General features: G+C 38.2%; 2 protein-coding genes across 2 annotated transcripts; both read right to left on the bottom strand.

Moving 5' to 3' along the window:
• Positions 1-302: 302 nt before the first annotated feature.
• On the bottom strand, positions 303-7,274 carry LOC119479654 (zinc finger protein 37-like). The gene is made up of 7 exons (XM_037755481.1): positions 7,096-7,274; positions 5,074-5,276; positions 4,872-4,973; positions 4,650-4,745; positions 3,724-3,834; positions 3,489-3,612; positions 303-3,148 (listed from the first exon to the last, which is right to left on the bottom strand). Exons 1-7 carry the CDS (start codon positions 7,115-7,117, stop codon positions 1,206-1,208), a joined length of 2,601 nt encoding a protein of 866 aa, XP_037611409.1. The 5' UTR covers positions 7,118-7,274; the 3' UTR covers positions 303-1,205.
• A 2,463-nt stretch (positions 7,275-9,737) lies between these two features.
• Positions 9,738-17,213, bottom strand: kdelr2b (KDEL endoplasmic reticulum protein retention receptor 2b). Its single transcript, XM_037754839.1, has 5 exons — positions 16,931-17,213; positions 14,222-14,322; positions 13,849-14,007; positions 12,518-12,770; positions 9,738-11,024 (listed from the first exon to the last, which is right to left on the bottom strand). Exons 1-5 carry the CDS (start codon positions 17,019-17,021, stop codon positions 10,990-10,992), a joined length of 639 nt encoding a protein of 212 aa, XP_037610767.1. The 5' UTR covers positions 17,022-17,213; the 3' UTR covers positions 9,738-10,989.

Genomic DNA, 17,213 nt, shown 5'->3' with positions numbered 1-17,213 from the left:
ATATATATATATATAAATACATATATACACATATATAGAAAGAATTGTGTGTTAAAATAATTTGTGATATTTGTATATATAAATATACACACATATAATTTATATATATACTGTATATATGAACACACAATTCTTTAGTTTTAGGCCATCTCCTGTTTTATGCATTAGGTATATGGCTGATAAGGTTAATACAAATGTCCGAATAATGACAACTACTTTTAGTTACATTTATCCTTATGTGACATATGAAGTTTTGGCAATATTTTTGAGAAATGCATATAGTTCCCGTTGAAGTATCCACCACACTTTTTTCACATTTTATTTTTTTTGCAACATTGTGGATGTATTTAAAACGATGGTTTACAAACAAATAGTTAGAAATGAATTACAAATACAAAACAAACTCAATTTTTGAAGACAGCTTGCTTGCATTCTTTTCATTTACTGTTTTCATTTTGATATTGAAGTACATTTTCTGGTCAACGCTGTCAAATAACACAAATTACAGTCAACATGACTGCAGATTTTTTTAATATCAGTTTCCAATGTCAAAAACAGAAAACAATACTTCACAGACGTGTTCTGTGACGATCAGATTTGACTGAGCTAATGCTCAAAAGAGTATTGTCCCGATTTAGCATTATACTTCTATAACTTCGTTCATTACACTTCTTTAACTTTTCATTACACTTCTATAACTTTATTCATTACATCTCTATAAATTCGTTCATTACATTTCTATAACTTTGTTCATTACACTTCTATAACTTCGTTTGTTTTAATTATAAAAATCGATGCAGCAGAACCAAAGATGTAATGCTCATCTCTGCTTGAGACTAGAGCCTCAAGCAGAGATCAGCATTACTCACCTGAATCTTTGACCGAACTGTTGGGGGTCAAGTTGCATTGTGGGTAATGTAGGTGACATGTTATAACAAGGAAGAAGAATGTGTGGACAATATCTCTGGTTCTGCTGCATCAATTTTGATCTTTCTTTTTTCTTTAAACTGTCCATCATGAGTCTGACAATGTTATAGGAGTGCACTGCTAATTCAGTGGAGTGCTCCTTTAATGCAGTTTTACACATGTATGAAGGCAGTCACTGGTTCGGCTAGGTGCAGTCTTGCAGCCAGTGCTTTGAGTAACTATTACTTCTAAACACAAAACTGTTTGTTTGTTTAACAGAGCGTTCCTACCATGCGGGGTTAATGGGTTACAAATGTATGTACAAGTTTCTTGTGTCTCTGCATGCTGTAGCGCTTGGGGAAAGACTTGCCGCAGAAATGGCAAACAAACGGCTTCTCTCCTGAGTGCACTTTAGCGTGTGTGTTGAGATAACACATCTTTATAAAGCCCTTTCCACAGACGTCACATTTAAATGGTCTCTCTGTGGTGTGGTGTACAAGGACATGCCTCTTCACTTCAGAAGTCGACCTGAAGTTCTTGTTGCATTCAGGCTCGGTGCATTGGAAAGGTCTCTCTCCCGTGTGGATTAATTTATGCCTAGCGATTGATGACGCGGAGACCATCTTCCCACAGTCCGGGCACGGGTGACGGAACAATTCGTTCAAGTGTTTGGTCCTTTGGTGCTTCTTCAGGGCTCCTTTCTCTTTGAAGGATTTCTCACACTCGGTGCATGTATGCTTCTTCTCATTTCGAGTCTCGCTGTGGATGAAGTTCAAGTGGCGCAACAGGTTGGACCTCTGGGAGAAGGTCTTGCCGCACTCCGCGCACAGGTGGGGCTTCTCTCTCGTGTGGACTCTTTCGTGGGAGATGAGATCGCCGTCGGTTTTGAATCTTAGGCAGCACTTGGTGCACTGGAACGGTAGGTGACCCGTGTGTCTCCATTCGTGCGCGATAAGAATGCGCAGCTTGGACACGACTTTGGGACAGTAGTTGCATTTAAACGGCCGTCTGATTTTGTGGATGTTTTCATAATGCCGGAGCAACGGCTTAAAGAGAGTGAACGTCTCCTCACAGCGGTTACACTGAAACACGGTGTGAGAAGCCTTGTGCCTTGCCAACGTCTCCGCGTCTCGCAGCACCTTCCTGCACACGCTGCAGTAGAGTTCATTGTGGGTCAGCTTGTGCCCATCCAGTGAGACTTTGCACCTGAACGCCTCTTCGCATTCGTCGCATTTGTAAAGGCTCTTGGTTTCGTCCGGCTTCTGCGGATCTACCTGTTGCTGACCGTGCTCGTAGCAGGTTCTGTTCAAGTGCTGCCTAAAAGACGAGTAGAGTTTAAACCTGCTGTCGCATCGAGGGCAGGCGTAGTCGCCGGTGGGGAAGTGGGTTTTCATGTGAGTTCTCAGGGTTGCGTTCACGGGCTCATTGCAGATAACACACCGGACTTTCTGACTCTTTTTTGGAGGGCTGGCTTTGTCGGAGATGCCCTGCTTTTTGCGGGTAGACGATACCTTTTTACGACCCATGACGGAGGGGTCCTCATTTGTCAATGAATCACCTTCACTAGAACTACTGACAGGAGTCACAAAGGGAGACTCATCACCTGAGTAGTTAGACCATGAATCAGCTATGCTACTATTAGCAGTCTTATGGGAAGAGTTCTCATCAGAGTAGTAAGACCACGAGTCTTCACTGCAATTATCGACAGGAGTCATATATGAGTCGTCGTCTTTGCTGAAGCTGCTTGGCTCCTCGTTGTCAGAGACGTGTATAAGAGCCCTCTTGGACGGTTTTGTTCTCCTGGAAGCTGATTTGGAGGCTGGGAGAGCTTTTTCACAAAGACCTCTTTTCTCTTCCGACAGAATCTTTTTCATCCTCTGGCCTCTGTTCCGTCTCACAGGTCTGGACAGCAAAGACGGCGGCACGTCCAGTCTTTTTAGCTGAATGCGGCATTGTTTCAAAGGGCGAGGGGCATCCTCCACTTGGCCTGCATTTTCTTCCTGTCTTGTAATATCTCCCAAAACCACCTCTGTTCCATTTTCCCCAGGGGTCCGTTTATTTTCATCAACTGTCGTCCGATCTTCTGTGGTTGTGTCCTGAGACAATGTTAAAGATGCCTCCTCCAAATCTGATGTACATGATGGCGCATTATCCAAGATGTTGGATGGTTTATCGGTCTCAGTTCTTTCTACAGAGGGAAGTTTGAGAGCTGAAATAATGCAGGTGCCATCCAAAGAGCCATCTGGAAAGAGAGAAAACATTTAAATAAAATGGTGATAAAGACTAAACATCCAAAACAGGCACTGCAACGGAAGAGATGGAAACAGACGGGCAGAAGAACATGTTAGCCTTATGCGCTGCACTGCAAAACACATACTAAACACTACACCTATTGCCCTGATAAAGGCCTCATGACTGAAGGCTTGTCATTTTAAAGCATCTCTCTCCCCCTTTAGGGGCACCAGGGGTCTAATAATGCATCCTAGAGCTGAAACGATTAGTCCATTAATTGATTAGTCGATCGACAGAAAAACAATCGGCAACTATTTTGATAATCAAATCATAGTTTCACTCAGACTTGCCATTGTGATCCAGTTGGCTGAGGTCTTTATGATACTGCAGCAGGGTTTTGAGCTCCTCAGGTCGATACACAGACTCCATACATTCCTCCAGAACTGAGGACACATCACCAGACATGGAGGCAACCTGGAGAAAATGAAAAGGAAAGGAAAAATTTAAAAACAGAGAGATTCAGAGCTAGCTCACAGCAACAGCATCACGACCTTGTATTTATTTGTACGTCTATTCTTTATGTACCTGTTGGAAAGTTTGAAGAGGAAGAAACTGTTCAAGTCTGGACAGAAACATCCACATCAAGGTGTGAAGTGCGTCATCATATGTGGGACCAAACTCTTCAGGGAAAACTTTCTGAAAGACGTGACATGTATTACATTTAGTTATACAAAAACTGGAAAACACTTGAAACTACAATGACGGAAGTCATTAAAGAATAAGAAATACAAGATTTCAGACAAAGATACAAGATGCAAGGGAAGTCAATATAGAGAGACACAGAGTATACATTCATTCAATATACTAGGGATGCACCGATCCGACTTTATCAGTCCCGATACCAATACCTGGGCTTATTGGGTATCGGCCAATACAGAGTACCGATCCAATACCAGTGTTTAATTAATAAGTTGTATGCCTCACCGTGTGGATGTGACTTGGATCATTCTTTTATGTGTAAAGCAACATCAGGTTTGACTTAAACAATGCTTTCCTAACTTTGAAAAAGCAAAATGTAACATATAAATGCATAAATATACATTTACTGATTTGCATTAAAATAATAACTTGGTAAAAAATCTTTAAACTTAACAGGAATTACAATTCAAGTGTAATTCTTTTTAATGCAGCAACAAATTGGTCAAAACTTAAACAGGAAATCAAATCCGAGTATATAATGTATATAGTATATAAACATAGAATTTAATTGAATAGATCGGCCCCATTGTCACTGATACCTGATCCAGCTATTTGAGTCAGTATCAGCCCAATATCCGATCTGGTATCGGTGCATCCTTACAATATACCGTACTTTAGGTATACATTATTGTCATGCGTGGACAGTAATGCACACTCAAAGCAAGGCTCACTCCTAGGATTCTGTTGGTTTCAGCTTTTCATCCTTATTTTTTATAAACAGAACAAATTCTAGGTGCGACAATAACACTGACCTGAAAGAAGTGTTCCCTTTCGTCAGGATTTTCCAGCAAGTTCTTAACCAGATCCACAAATTTGGAGTGTGGCGCTTCCATACTTGCAGCACCAGCCTGCATAACATGCCATGAACATTAAAGGGGACATATCATGCTCATTTTCATGTTTCATATTTGTATTTTGGGTTTTTACTATTATTTCTTACAAAATAATTAAAAGTAACAACACTTTAAACTCACCTCCATTACCCACGCCTCGATGAGCATTTGCACTCTGTCCAGATGTGGCTGAATAAGCTCAATGTCAGTGGTAGCTTCACACTGACATAACTCCAGAATCAGCTGGAACCACAAAGCAACAGTGTTTCAAAACCCCAAATTCACAGCAGTTACTACATGTATAATTATTAGCGGTTAATAACAGACTACTGCTCCTCCTCACCCGTGCTCTGAGGCCCAGGATAAGTTGGGCCCTCTGGTGAGTGGTGAGTAGCTCTGGAACGACTCCTGTAACCATGGATACGAACTCTTCAAGCATCCCATAATCAGACACAACTTTCTGCTGGACGGTCTGCCAGATCGCTGCTGAGACCAGTCGGATTGGTGGGACAAGGAGTCGCAGAGTGGAAAGGGGAAGAGAGCCACCTGAACATAAAGAGCAGTGGGTTATCTCAACACAAGGGTCGTCTTGATTTACTGTCACTTCATCTTACTTGTGCATGTTGTTTTGTTTTGGGTTTTCTTTTTAGTTCTGAACTTGGCAGCATTAATAAATACATCATCAGCCCAGAGGACAGCAGATGCCCAAAGTGTGAGTGTGTGGACTGCTAGAATTAGGCTGAGTATATTTACTGATCATACGCTCTGCTACTGCCAATCAGCTTGCTGCTCCCTCACTACGAAGGGGGCACCGGCTACCGCTCCACAAAGTCACAACTGTTTGCTGTCCCGGCTCCACAACGATGGAACAAACTCCCCCACTGACATCAGGACAGCAGAAACTACACATCTTCCATTGCAGACTGAAAGCACATCTATACCACCTGCCCTCCATCCAGGATTTATTAAATCAGTCAAACACTGTCAATAACACTGTAATACCAAACATCCACTGTTTTCATTATAGGTTATACTTTTACAGTTTTTAACGCACCAAAGTTATTTAATATTATATCATATTATATATATATATATACATATATTAAATATGTACATATCATCTGTCACTGTCAATATAAATCCTACACGCTGTATATACAGTATATAGACATGTAGATACTGTACACAATCATCCAGTCCATATATATCCATTCAGTATTTATTTCTTTGCACTATTTGTATTGTTTACAACTTACAGAACACTTGACTTGTATAGAAGTTTTATTTTTATTTTATTATTTGTCATTAGTGTTATATATTTGTATTTATATATAGAACACCAATGACCAACAATAAAGGTAAAGACAGATGTTACGTATAAGTGTGTGAAAAAATATATATAAATACATATACGTATAAGTGTGTGAAAAATAGGTATATATATATATATATATATATATATATATATACACATATATTTTTTAAATATATTTTTATAATTTATTTATATATATACATATATATATTACACCAATGACCAACAATAAAGGTAAAGACAGATGTTACGTATAAGTGTGTGAAAAATAGGTAGAAATATATATATATATATAGATATAAATATCCATATATATATATATATATATATACATATATTTTTTAAATATATTTTTATAATTTATTTATATATATATATATATATATATATACATATATATATTACACCAATGACCAACAATAAAGGTAAAGACAGATGTTACGTATAAGTGTTTGAAAATTAGGCATATATATATATACATATATATATAACTATTTTTCACACATTTGTAAGTAACATCTGTCTTTACCCTTATTTGTCCTTGTTTTAGCTGTTATGTCTATTTTAGTGTACAATGCGAGCAATGCAAAAAACAATCCTTGTATGTGTGAACACATACTGAGCCAATAAGGGTGATTGTGAATCTGTTCAGACTGCACACTGCTTCTCATAAAATACAATAAAACATTCTAGCATTTTTTTTTGAGTGGTTGATTTCCGGTTAGAATGTTGTTTAGCAGACATCATACTGATGTTTACATGCGCGGGAAAACATTATAGGCCACATTAGCAATATGGAGTTAGGAAATATCGCTGTAAATTAAGCGAGGCGTGTTCTCCTCTGCATTTGACATCACGGGTCAACAGAAACACGAGGTTTAAGGCTGAAGTTAGCTGAACAATGCTTCCTTCATATGAATATCTGCGCGGCAACCGACAGCTAGCTAAGTTAGCTCAGCTAGCTAACGTACAGCTAACATTAGCTCTAAGTTAAACTCAGTGTTTCCATCGGTACAACATTACATTGTGAATAGTTATAATCACAATTACCCTTTGAAATACTAGTTTCCATGGCGTGTGTCCACAGCAGCCAGGTGTAGATGTTCTGGGTCAGCGGGAGTTGTTAGAGGAGTCGAGGCGGGCGGTTAGAGAGATAACGCTACATCTGATCGACGGCTGGTCCGACGGTGTTTTTGGTCCGGGTTGCCCTTGTCGACAGTTCCCAGCCAGCTCGAGTCATGTTAAACTCGTACGTGTGCCTCTCATTTATTCTGGTCCTGTAAATTTACATGTGAATTGTGGAAAGATGTCAATAAATATACTTGTTAATATTTTCTCAGATTTTGCACTGTACTATAGAAATATTATATTTGGTTGCTATGATTACAGTGACAAAGACAGTAATGCATTTTTTCTTATTAATTTAATTTTAATTCTCGCGAAGTTCCACATGCACAAGTTTAAATTTACCCAAAGAAGCTTAATTTATTTTTATTTATGAAAGAAATGGATCTTTATCTGTCAACAATTTATTCCTCACAAAACAAAAAAGCAATGAAAACAATGAATGTATGCAATATCTTTGAAGTTATTTATTTTTTATTGTGTTTTTTTTATGTTGGTTTTGTTTCATTTCTGTTGTCCTTTTATGTTTGTCACATCTCTTTGTTTATGTTTTCGCTATGCTTCTTCTGTATGTAAATGTTTTTAATGTTTTCTGCTGTTACTATGTATACTGTCATTTTGAAATAATAAAAAAAAAAAAAACTCGATTGTTTGTTCCAATCCGCGTAATTCTGTATTATATATATATATATATATATATATTTATGAAGCCTCGACCAACGCACTTCAGCGTCTAATCACAAACAATATGTTATAATATCACTGGTAACCAACAGTATATGATTTTTAATCTGTGTTTCATAATGATGGAAGGAGTACATAATGTGCGGAACCACATACCAAATGTATGTTTATGGTCGAGCTTGAATGGAACGTGCACTTATATAAAGAACCTGTCCCGACCTGATACACCCCCATAGAAATAAAATATTATAGAATATATTTTTTCTACATCTACAGTAAGTCGTCCACAGAAAGGGTGGCATCAAAGCATTAAAAGTTGTTGAGTTTGTAAATCTCAAGTGTTCAATATGAAATAAATAATTAACTGATGCTGTGCAATAATTATATAATTATCTGACAGACACTTTGTGCAATAATCTGGCAAAACTGTCATCTCATTAATATACATATTGTATTTTTAAATTTCATATTTTATTATCTTTTATATTTTTGATATTTATATTGCTTATTATATCAATATATATATATCTATATCAATATAGATATAGATATATATCAATATATATAAATATATATTATATTGATTATATATATAGATATAGATATATATCTATATCTATATATTTGATTATTGTATTAATACAGTATGATCTTTTCATTAGCACCTATGGGATTGTATCAATCCAATTTCGTTGTACTACACAATGACAATAAAGGGCTTGAATCTTGAATAAATAAGTAATTATGGAATGAATAGTTGTATGGATTAATTGTGTAAAATATAAAAAATTAAGCAATAATCAGTGAAATTATTTAAAAAAAAATATTAAAACTCAACTCATTCTTATACACCGTAATTTCATCATTCCTCTTTTCATAATAACAGTTTTATAGGGGTTCATTTTTATGTGCATTTGCAATGAGTCTTTTATTTCATGTCACTTTTTATGCTACTAATGCAACTCTCCAGCAAGCAAATTTAACAACAGCTACCAGATTTAGCCAGTTAGCTCATCTGATCAAATAGACGCAAAATCTAATAAATATCCCAATCTGGTCTATAAAAATAGTTTGTTTTTGGGTTGTTTTTTTTAAAACGGCATTTTGAGATGAAAAAATCTCATATGAAATCCAAAATGATATCCAATAAAACTGTTTTTTTATGAAAATTAATGATGAAATAACATTTGATATATGATTGATAATTTCTTATATTACTTCATGAATATATTCTACAAAATGTGTTCAGTTATTTATTTCGTAATGTCTTATGTATTTCATATTGAACACTTTGAAATTAATCAGAAATTAATGACAACTGCATGTTGTATGATCTACAAATAATGAGATAAAGATTTACAAACTTTTACAAACTCCTGTACTTTCTGAAAGTACAGGAACTTTCGGGTGGAGTTTGCAGGGATAACCGTCGCTGATTGGTGAAACACACGCAGCACCGCTGCTTCAACTTGTATACCGCTTCATTCATAACCCAAGGAAGTACTCTAGTATCGATTTGGGACCGTTTTAGAAGACGAGGGGAGAGCATTTCTCTGGGTTTGATAACATTAAAAGTAAAGTTAGGCTCTGCTATCGGCTTCCGAAAGTTATTTTTTTTTAGTATTTCAAGGCGGTTACGTTCTAAATCACAAATAAATAACCATCTGCATAAAATGTCCCCAGAACTTAATTTAGACCCTGGTTCTTGAAGTCGACATGCAATAAGTTCCTCAAAAAGTTCTTAGTTCCGGGGGAAAGTTCCTGCAGTGGAAACGGGGCTTTAGACCTCTACGTACCTGTATGTTTGTACGTTTTCTTTCTAAATCGGTGGAGTTCTTTTTTTTTTTTTAAACATCATTTTAACCACAACATTGAGACAAATGTTTCCCATAAAGTATTTATTTGTGGTGGCAACATCATGCAAAAGCTCTGGAAAGAAATCAAAAGGAAATTCGGAATGATGCATGAAAACTAAAATAGAAGCAGATATGCCTTGAGAACTATTTAAGCTTCAGTGTAACAGCGTTCGTAGGATTGTGCTCGTCTCCGACAGGGAGATTTAATTCTACTGTTAAAAAAGTACGCACAACTACGGACTCTGTTAATTGAAAAACCAGGAATAAGATAAAAACATAAATACACCTAAAAGAAAAACTTCCATTTGTGTCGTGATAATCCACATACAGCACATCAGCAGTGAATTCACTCATCTCACACATTAAAAAGGAGCCATTTGAAAAGAAAAAGCTGAGCAATGATGTATACTTACAGGCGATATATTGTCCTCACGGGTGATGAAAGGGGGTTTTCAAATGAAGAAAGCCATTTACAGTGATGGAAGTTCATTGGCGTCCCGTTTCAACCCTTTACTTCCATTCACACAAACTCATACTGGTCAATTTTGAGGGCATTTGAACAAAGATTGGAAAAGACAATGTTAAATGATGGCATCTACATTTGAATTTATAGTCTACCAATGGCACTGGAAACCAAAATAGATAGTCTTTATACATGGGAATGCATAGTGGTCAGAAATAGAAGAGCAAAACGTGAAGAATTTGACCACCAAAGTTATGAGGATTCAACAAATTCCTCCCCAAATTGATTCAGGAAAAACAAAGTACATTTATTTTGATTGCAAATACTATTACAAACGCTCGAGTCAATAATATCCCACCACAAGAAGTCCGCTTCAATATCGTACAATGCCAAATCAAAGGCAATTTTACATCTTCAGCTCATATTCACCAATGTGTCGAATCTTCAGAGTACACATTTTTCTGTAGAAAACTCGCAGGTTTTTTTTTTTTTTTCTTCTTCCTTTATACAGAGTAATAAAAAAAGTTAAGGCAAGATGCATCAAACAGAAATCCGAAGGCCGTGGACCGGCCTCTGCAGGTGTTCCGATTCCTCTGATTCTGGATCAGAAGAAGGTTCAGCCAGCAGCTCCCGTTCGCTCTCTGTCTCAGGCATCTTACACTGGCGGGAGGGGAGGAAGAGGAGGAGGAGGAGGAAGTGGTGGTGGTGGTGGTGGTGGAGGGTGGGTGGGGGTTGTCAGAGCAGAGGTGTCCGCTACCACTCCTCCTCCCCTCCGATCCCCCTCTATGAGTCTGCCAAAACACTCCTCTTTGGCACTTAAGCTGGCAGACTCAGCTTCTTTCCTTTGAGTACTGAAACGAGACAGAACGGCTTTAAGTTTAACACAGACCACACAACATGACAGCAAGAACACGCACTGATGGGCCAGCTGGTTGTCATCATCAGCCTTACTTATTGTTTCATATTAGTATTTGCTCGGGCTGTCAAAGTTAACGCAATAATGCATATTCGTTTTAACGCCACCATCTTCTTTTAGGTTGTAGCGGGCTCAGTTTTGAAGCTAGAGTGAAGATACCTAAGGGATCCATTGGTACCAGCCACGTCATACTAAATTATCAGTATTTCCTGTCACCCAATTTGATTAAGAGTCCTCCACAGTAAAAAACTGCTTTTAGTTGGTTTACGGTTAAGTAACCATCTAACTATAACGCAAGGAATCTCTGTCTCAATGTCTGTGTGTCTTTTGCATATCGCAAGAACCATTCATCTGATACACTTCACACTTGGCCGGTGTATTGCTGAGGATCCAAGGACGTGCCGAATTTGGTACAATTTGGACACGCAATAAGTTCAATTTTAATAAACAAGCGAACTTCGCTCTGTGCAGCAGTGGTGTCGGGTCTTCAGGGCTCTGCAGACTGAGACAAGCATGTTGTCCACAGCAGGCAAGACCAGGACTGATTGATTGTAGTTCGCTTTTGCCGCTGGATCCTGGATACATTACATTGATGCTGGATAACTGCTACAGGGTTGCCAACTTTTTGCTGGATATACCGCGAGCAAGCCGTAAATTGGGTGTGTTTTTCCCCATAACACTGTATTTCCCGGTGTCAGACTTGATACTAACTTATAACACTAATAATGTTTCAGACTGCAAAATACCTCCGCTAATTAAATTCATGCTCTACTTTATAACCGCAGGGGTTTTGTCAATACAAGCGACTAATACAGCTATGAGGAAATTACCTCCGCAAAGTGTATTTCACCTATTGTTTCTGACCGTGAGTAACCACGACCTGGTCATGTTTTTTCGTGTGAAACAGAGTGTATTTCACCGATGTATTTGACCATGAGTATCCGCAACTATGGTGTGTTTTTTTCCTGTGAACTAGAGTGTATTTCACTGGTGTATTTGACCATGAGTATCCGCATCTTGGCTGTGTTTTTTCCTGTGAAACAGAGTGTATTTCACCGGTGTATTTCACCATGAGTATGGGTGTGTTTTTTCCTGTGAACTAGAGTGTATTTCACTGGTGTTTCTGACCGCGAGTAATTGTGACTTAGGTGTGTGACGCAACTATGTCATGGCAGGTGTATTGCTCCGGACCTAAGGAAGTGCAGTGTTGAGTGTGAAGTTGTTTGTATGAGCGGTTCTCGAGAAAGCTGCAAGCAGCAACACCACCACAGGCTAAGCATTCGGCCCGTTCTGAACAGACATGCTTTCAACGGGCACTGCACTAGTTTTATTAAATGTGTAAGGCAGCATTGCTTGATACCTAACCAACTACCAGAGCAAAAGAAATCACTGTTTTATAAAATGAAACCAAAACGCAGCAGCATTCACCTTTTGTTACATACAAATAGAAGAAGTCGCAGTAGAGGATGGTCTGCACCACCCCAGCGACAATGGCGATCATGTCAAAGAATCCCTCGAAGTAGAACCTCCATATCCAGTTGATGAGGTAGAGGGCTCTGTAGAGTCCCAGGAAGAACAGGTAGTGGGTGGTGATGGTCTCTGCCTCACCGGTCTTGCTGATCATGAAAAGCTGCGGCAGGATGGCCACCGACTCCAAGTAGATAGAGAACGTCCACAGGATCTAAGCCAAACAAGTTGTTGGTGGGAAAATAATGGGAGTTAGATGGAAAAGAGCACCGATACGTATTGACTGAATTCAAATATATTTGTATACTTGTCCTAGAGACTTTTTATCGTTTCCAGCTGAACAATATGACAGTGTGCAAGAATCAGTGTGTGTGTTTATATAGACCATTTCGTGGTTGTAAACATTCCAAATGTGTGACAGTGTATTTCCTGTTGCAGTGCGAGGAACGTATAAAAGAGGGAAGTGTTATTAAATCCATTCAAATTTTGCAAGTGCCGGTATAAAGGTCCAGATTTATAGAAAATTTGGCGACTATTGGAAACATTATCGAGAGAGCTGGCTAACATTAGCCCTCCTGAATATTATTAAATATCATTGACAGTTTGATGGTTGGTTAGTTATTGATAACAAAGATGCTCTATTACAATCAAATACATGGAGAAAAAAAACTACTGGCTTGGCAATGAAGTGAGTTCGGTTCCTTGTTGCAGTGTATGTGAATGATATCAGCTGACAGAAAGTAGATACAGACCTAAGCTGTTGCATAGCAATGTAATTCCATTGAAACGGTACATATATATACATATATATATATATACACGTTTTGGCTGATGTTCCACTGGATGCTCCGCATGCCTTTATTCTTTTCTTATAAAAACCCAGTTAGGCGAACGTATGAAGAGCCGGGGGCGATTACATTCCTACTGCAGTACAAGTTGAATCAAGCGCTGTGACGCCGTCGGCACAGGTTGCTGACGTAGTCTAATTTTTAATGTACCAGAACGTGTCATAATGACAGGTTCAGCCAGTTTGCATGAAGTCAAACTGGTTTGAGCTCATACACTGGACCAGACGAGCGAAACCGGATGTCGATCGAACTCTGACATGTATACAGACAGAGGGACAGAAGTAAAACTTGATTTGGTAATGATGGCATGTAAATCTGTGTATGACTGTGTACAACCAGAGTGACAGATGTCTGGTGTAAATGGAGGTTAAATGCACATTGAGAAACATAAGCATGTCTGCTGTGCTGTATGAAAGGTGCTATCAGAGTGCAGTATTTTCTGACCTCCAGAGGAGAGAAGTCATGGTTAACCAGGAAGGCCAGGCCACCAACGGGGACAACCAGGAACTCCACTCTGAATGTGTCGTGGTTCCCGTCATAAGTCGCCTTAAACTTCACGTAGATCAGGTACACCGTGGCGTACGCAGCCCCGATGTAGATGACCTGAAAGACACAGACAAAACAAGAAAGATAGAAATACTTAGTGCCAGTCCCAGTGTGTGCTGATCTGTCATGAATGCAATTAACATCACACAAGTCTTCCATCATCTTTTAGCAAACACAAGTGTGTTCCCGCTCTGTGTACTTGTTGAGCCTTAACGCTGTGTGTTTAGCGCTACAAGATATGAGAATGCGGAGCAGCGTGCAAGTGTTTCACCTTCATGGTGGTGTTGTAGAGAGAGATGAAGGAGGTGAGCAGGTCCAGGTAGCGAGTGGTGAACACCAAGGCAAACAGGACCTGACTCTTTCCAGAAATACCTGTGGGGAGACAGCAGGGGGAACAATTTTACATCACAGAAATAGGTTTATATCCAACTTCTTGGCATTTAAACAGATAGTTCACAGAATATACTCTTATCTAGAGGGCAATCCATCTATCCAGACCATTTTGATGCAACTTGCTTATGTTTTAAGGTAGCAGCTAAAATTACATTTGGTTTGTTGTGCTTAAACTTCAAGGAATGACATTTTAAAGCAAACAGCAACATATCTATCCAAATGCAATAACTCAGTTACTTACAGTAAACCACACACTGCGTCATAGCTCTTTAGTACTTTCTAACAATATTCCGATATTCCTGATCACTTTATCTCCATACAGGAGGAGCACAACTTTTTATTCATTCATAATCCATTGTTCACTTCCTGCAATGACGGAACCTGCCAAAACAACTTGATTGATTGACATAAATTGATATTTCATGATGACACACATTGAGTGACACCCCCCTCATTTGTATAATGAGGCAGAAATGCATACAGAAATGTGTAAAGAAATGTATAAAGAAAAGAATGCATCAATACATTTGTTTGGGGAAATAAATAAAGGATGAAATGCAAAGGGAAAATTGTGCAGAAATGAATAAATGCATAAATACATACATTTAAAAATAAATATAAAATAAACAAAAAATTAATGCAAAAACAAAAATAAAAAATGAAAGCAAAAATAAATAAATACAAAAATAAATGCAAAAATATATAAATACATTGACAAATTAATAAAAAATAACCATATAAATAAATAAAAGGGAAAATTAAACAGAAAAGTAAATAAATAGGAGAATTAATACAAATATACTAAAGAAGCAAATTAAAAAGCAAATATCAATTTGTGTCACATTTTATCTATTAATTAATTGCTACATTTATTTGTAATATTAGTTTTGCTACATTTATCGAGTCATTTATTTATTTATTCATTTAACTTTTATTTTGGCAGGTTCCGTCCTCCATATCCTGCTGCCAGCCTCTGTATAGACATTACAAATAAAATATCAGAGCCAAGACTAAGGTTGGAAAAAGGGTGAATAATACAAAAAATGTAAACTTTAAATATAAAGTAAATAGTTAATTATTCTGCTTGACTGGCATGTAATGGCAGTTATTTTAGTTTAGTTTAGGAGCATGCGATATTACAAAGTTACACTGTAGCCCTCTAATAAGCAGTTGGTATTGTCGGTTTTGAGAATGTCTGCTCAGTGCAACTCCACAGTCTTCATCCTCACCTACACTTGTCGCTCTATCTGGTGTATCTGGAGTGTTATAGCATGGGACAACACATTCGCTCAGTCACACCCACTGTCAGACTAGAGCCGGGGGTGATAACTCCCTTATTAGCAGCAAAACATAGTCTAGTGCTATCAGTTATTCTGCTACTGACGTTGAAGTCCAAAATCCAACCGTTTAGAAACACCGGAGCTTGAACAAGATTGACTTGCACGTAGAGCTATCTGGTTTAATCTCAAGAAAACAGCATAATGACATAACTCAGCTGACTGACTGCCTGCCTGTCTTGCAGTGATACAGAATAGAATAGAATAGAAAGCTTTATTGTCATCGTATTAAATACAACAAGGTTCACAGTTCCCTCTTCTGGTCAGTGCTTTGAAACAAATACTTGACAAGACGAAAACGAAGGCAGATAAAACATATAACAGGTAAAACACACACAGTTATAAAGCAAATAAAACAGATAATGTAGATGTAATAAATACAATATAAACAGAAGTGTTACACTAGAGGTATAAAATATAAAAATAGATGTAATGTAAACAACATAATAGAGATATAAAAGATACAAAGTGAATGGGTGAACATAGTGTGTGCAGTCTGTCAATAAATAAATGTAATATGTACATATGTGCAGTCTATAAAGTGGTATATAGGATGTATAGTGTAAAGTAAGTGTTAACCAGTGGTTAGAGTCCAATGTAAACAGAGGTAATTGCACTTGTAAATAAAATAGGTAGGGTAGATGTAATAAATAAAGATGTAAACAAAAGGTAATTGCACTTGAGATGTATATTGCATCAAGGACATCAGACAAATGTAATTCACATTCAGTGTATTAATATTGCACAGATTTATGTTTGTTCAGCAGATACAGCCCTGACCTTTGACCCTTGGAAGAGCAGGAAAACATCATCATGACAACACAGCATGCTTACAATTCACTATTCCCCTTGCAACCCTTGCTGTGCTGCTGGGAATAATAGGGAAGACTCAGTCACTGACTTTACATCACCCAGCTGTCACAACTGTGTGAGTACTCAGTGCTGCCACGTCAGAGAGGTCACACTGGACTAACACAACGTATGGGAGTAGTAGAAGTAGAAGCTAGCACAGTTTCCACCCAATAACAGCAAAGGACGAAGCCCAAAATGACAACCTAACACATGCTGTGGCCCTCTAGTCCCCAATGTTACCTGACGTCACTGCGTGGGGCCCATAGCACTGTCAATGCTATAACGTTAAGTTTCACAGTAGAGACGTTTTCTAGTTAAACTATAATTACCAGACAGGATATTCTGTGCAAAACAGGCTGTAATGCAAACTGTTAAGTAAAGGTTATGGGTCTACTTACCGGCACAAGACCTGGTTTTCCATATCTTTAGCAGCAGGATGATGATGGCTGCTAGGTGGGAGAGATCCCCGGTTAGCCTGAAGATGTTCATGTTTTATGGGAGCTCCAGGTGAGGTAACCCGATTTAAACTCTATTAAGAGCTCCGTGCGTCTCCGGTTACGATTAATTGATGAGCTGACAGTGTTGAATGACACCGTGACTACTAGAATAGACTGATTCTGGGCTTCAGAAGACGGGAAAATGGCGAGCAAAGCGCGACGTGGCTCCGGGACGTGGCCAAAG

The sequence above is a fragment of the Sebastes umbrosus genome, chromosome 20, assembly GCF_015220745.1.
Source record: "Sebastes umbrosus isolate fSebUmb1 chromosome 20, fSebUmb1.pri, whole genome shotgun sequence".
NCBI classification, from domain to species: domain Eukaryota; kingdom Metazoa; phylum Chordata; class Actinopteri; order Perciformes; family Sebastidae; genus Sebastes; species Sebastes umbrosus.
Note: the sequence above shows the minus strand (reverse complement) of the source record. Positions and strands in the feature narration are given on the sequence as shown.

Bases quoted from the DNA above. Each gene is read 5' to 3' on its own strand.
- LOC119479654 (XM_037755481.1), bottom strand. From the start codon at position 7,117: ATGGAAACTAGTATTTCAAAGG. The intron at 5,277-7,095 runs GTAATTGTGATT...CTTTATGTTCAG, and splicing joins GGAAACTAGTATTTCAAAGG to GTGGCTCTCTTCCCCTTTCC. The intron at 3,613-3,723 runs GTACATAAAGAA...CATTTTCTCCAG, and splicing joins CTCTTCAAACTTTCCAACAG to GTTGCCTCCATGTCTGGTGA.
- kdelr2b (XM_037754839.1), bottom strand. From the start codon at position 17,021: ATGAACATCTTCAGGCTAACCGGGGATCTCTCCCACCTAGCAGCCATC. The intron at 14,323-16,930 runs GTAAGTAGACCC...GTCTCCCCACAG, and splicing joins GAAAACCAGGTCTTGTGCCG to GTATTTCTGGAAAGAGTCAG. The intron at 11,025-12,517 runs GTGAATGCTGCT...GTCTCGTTTCAG, and splicing joins CTATTTGTATGTAACAAAAG to TACTCAAAGGAAAGAAGCTG.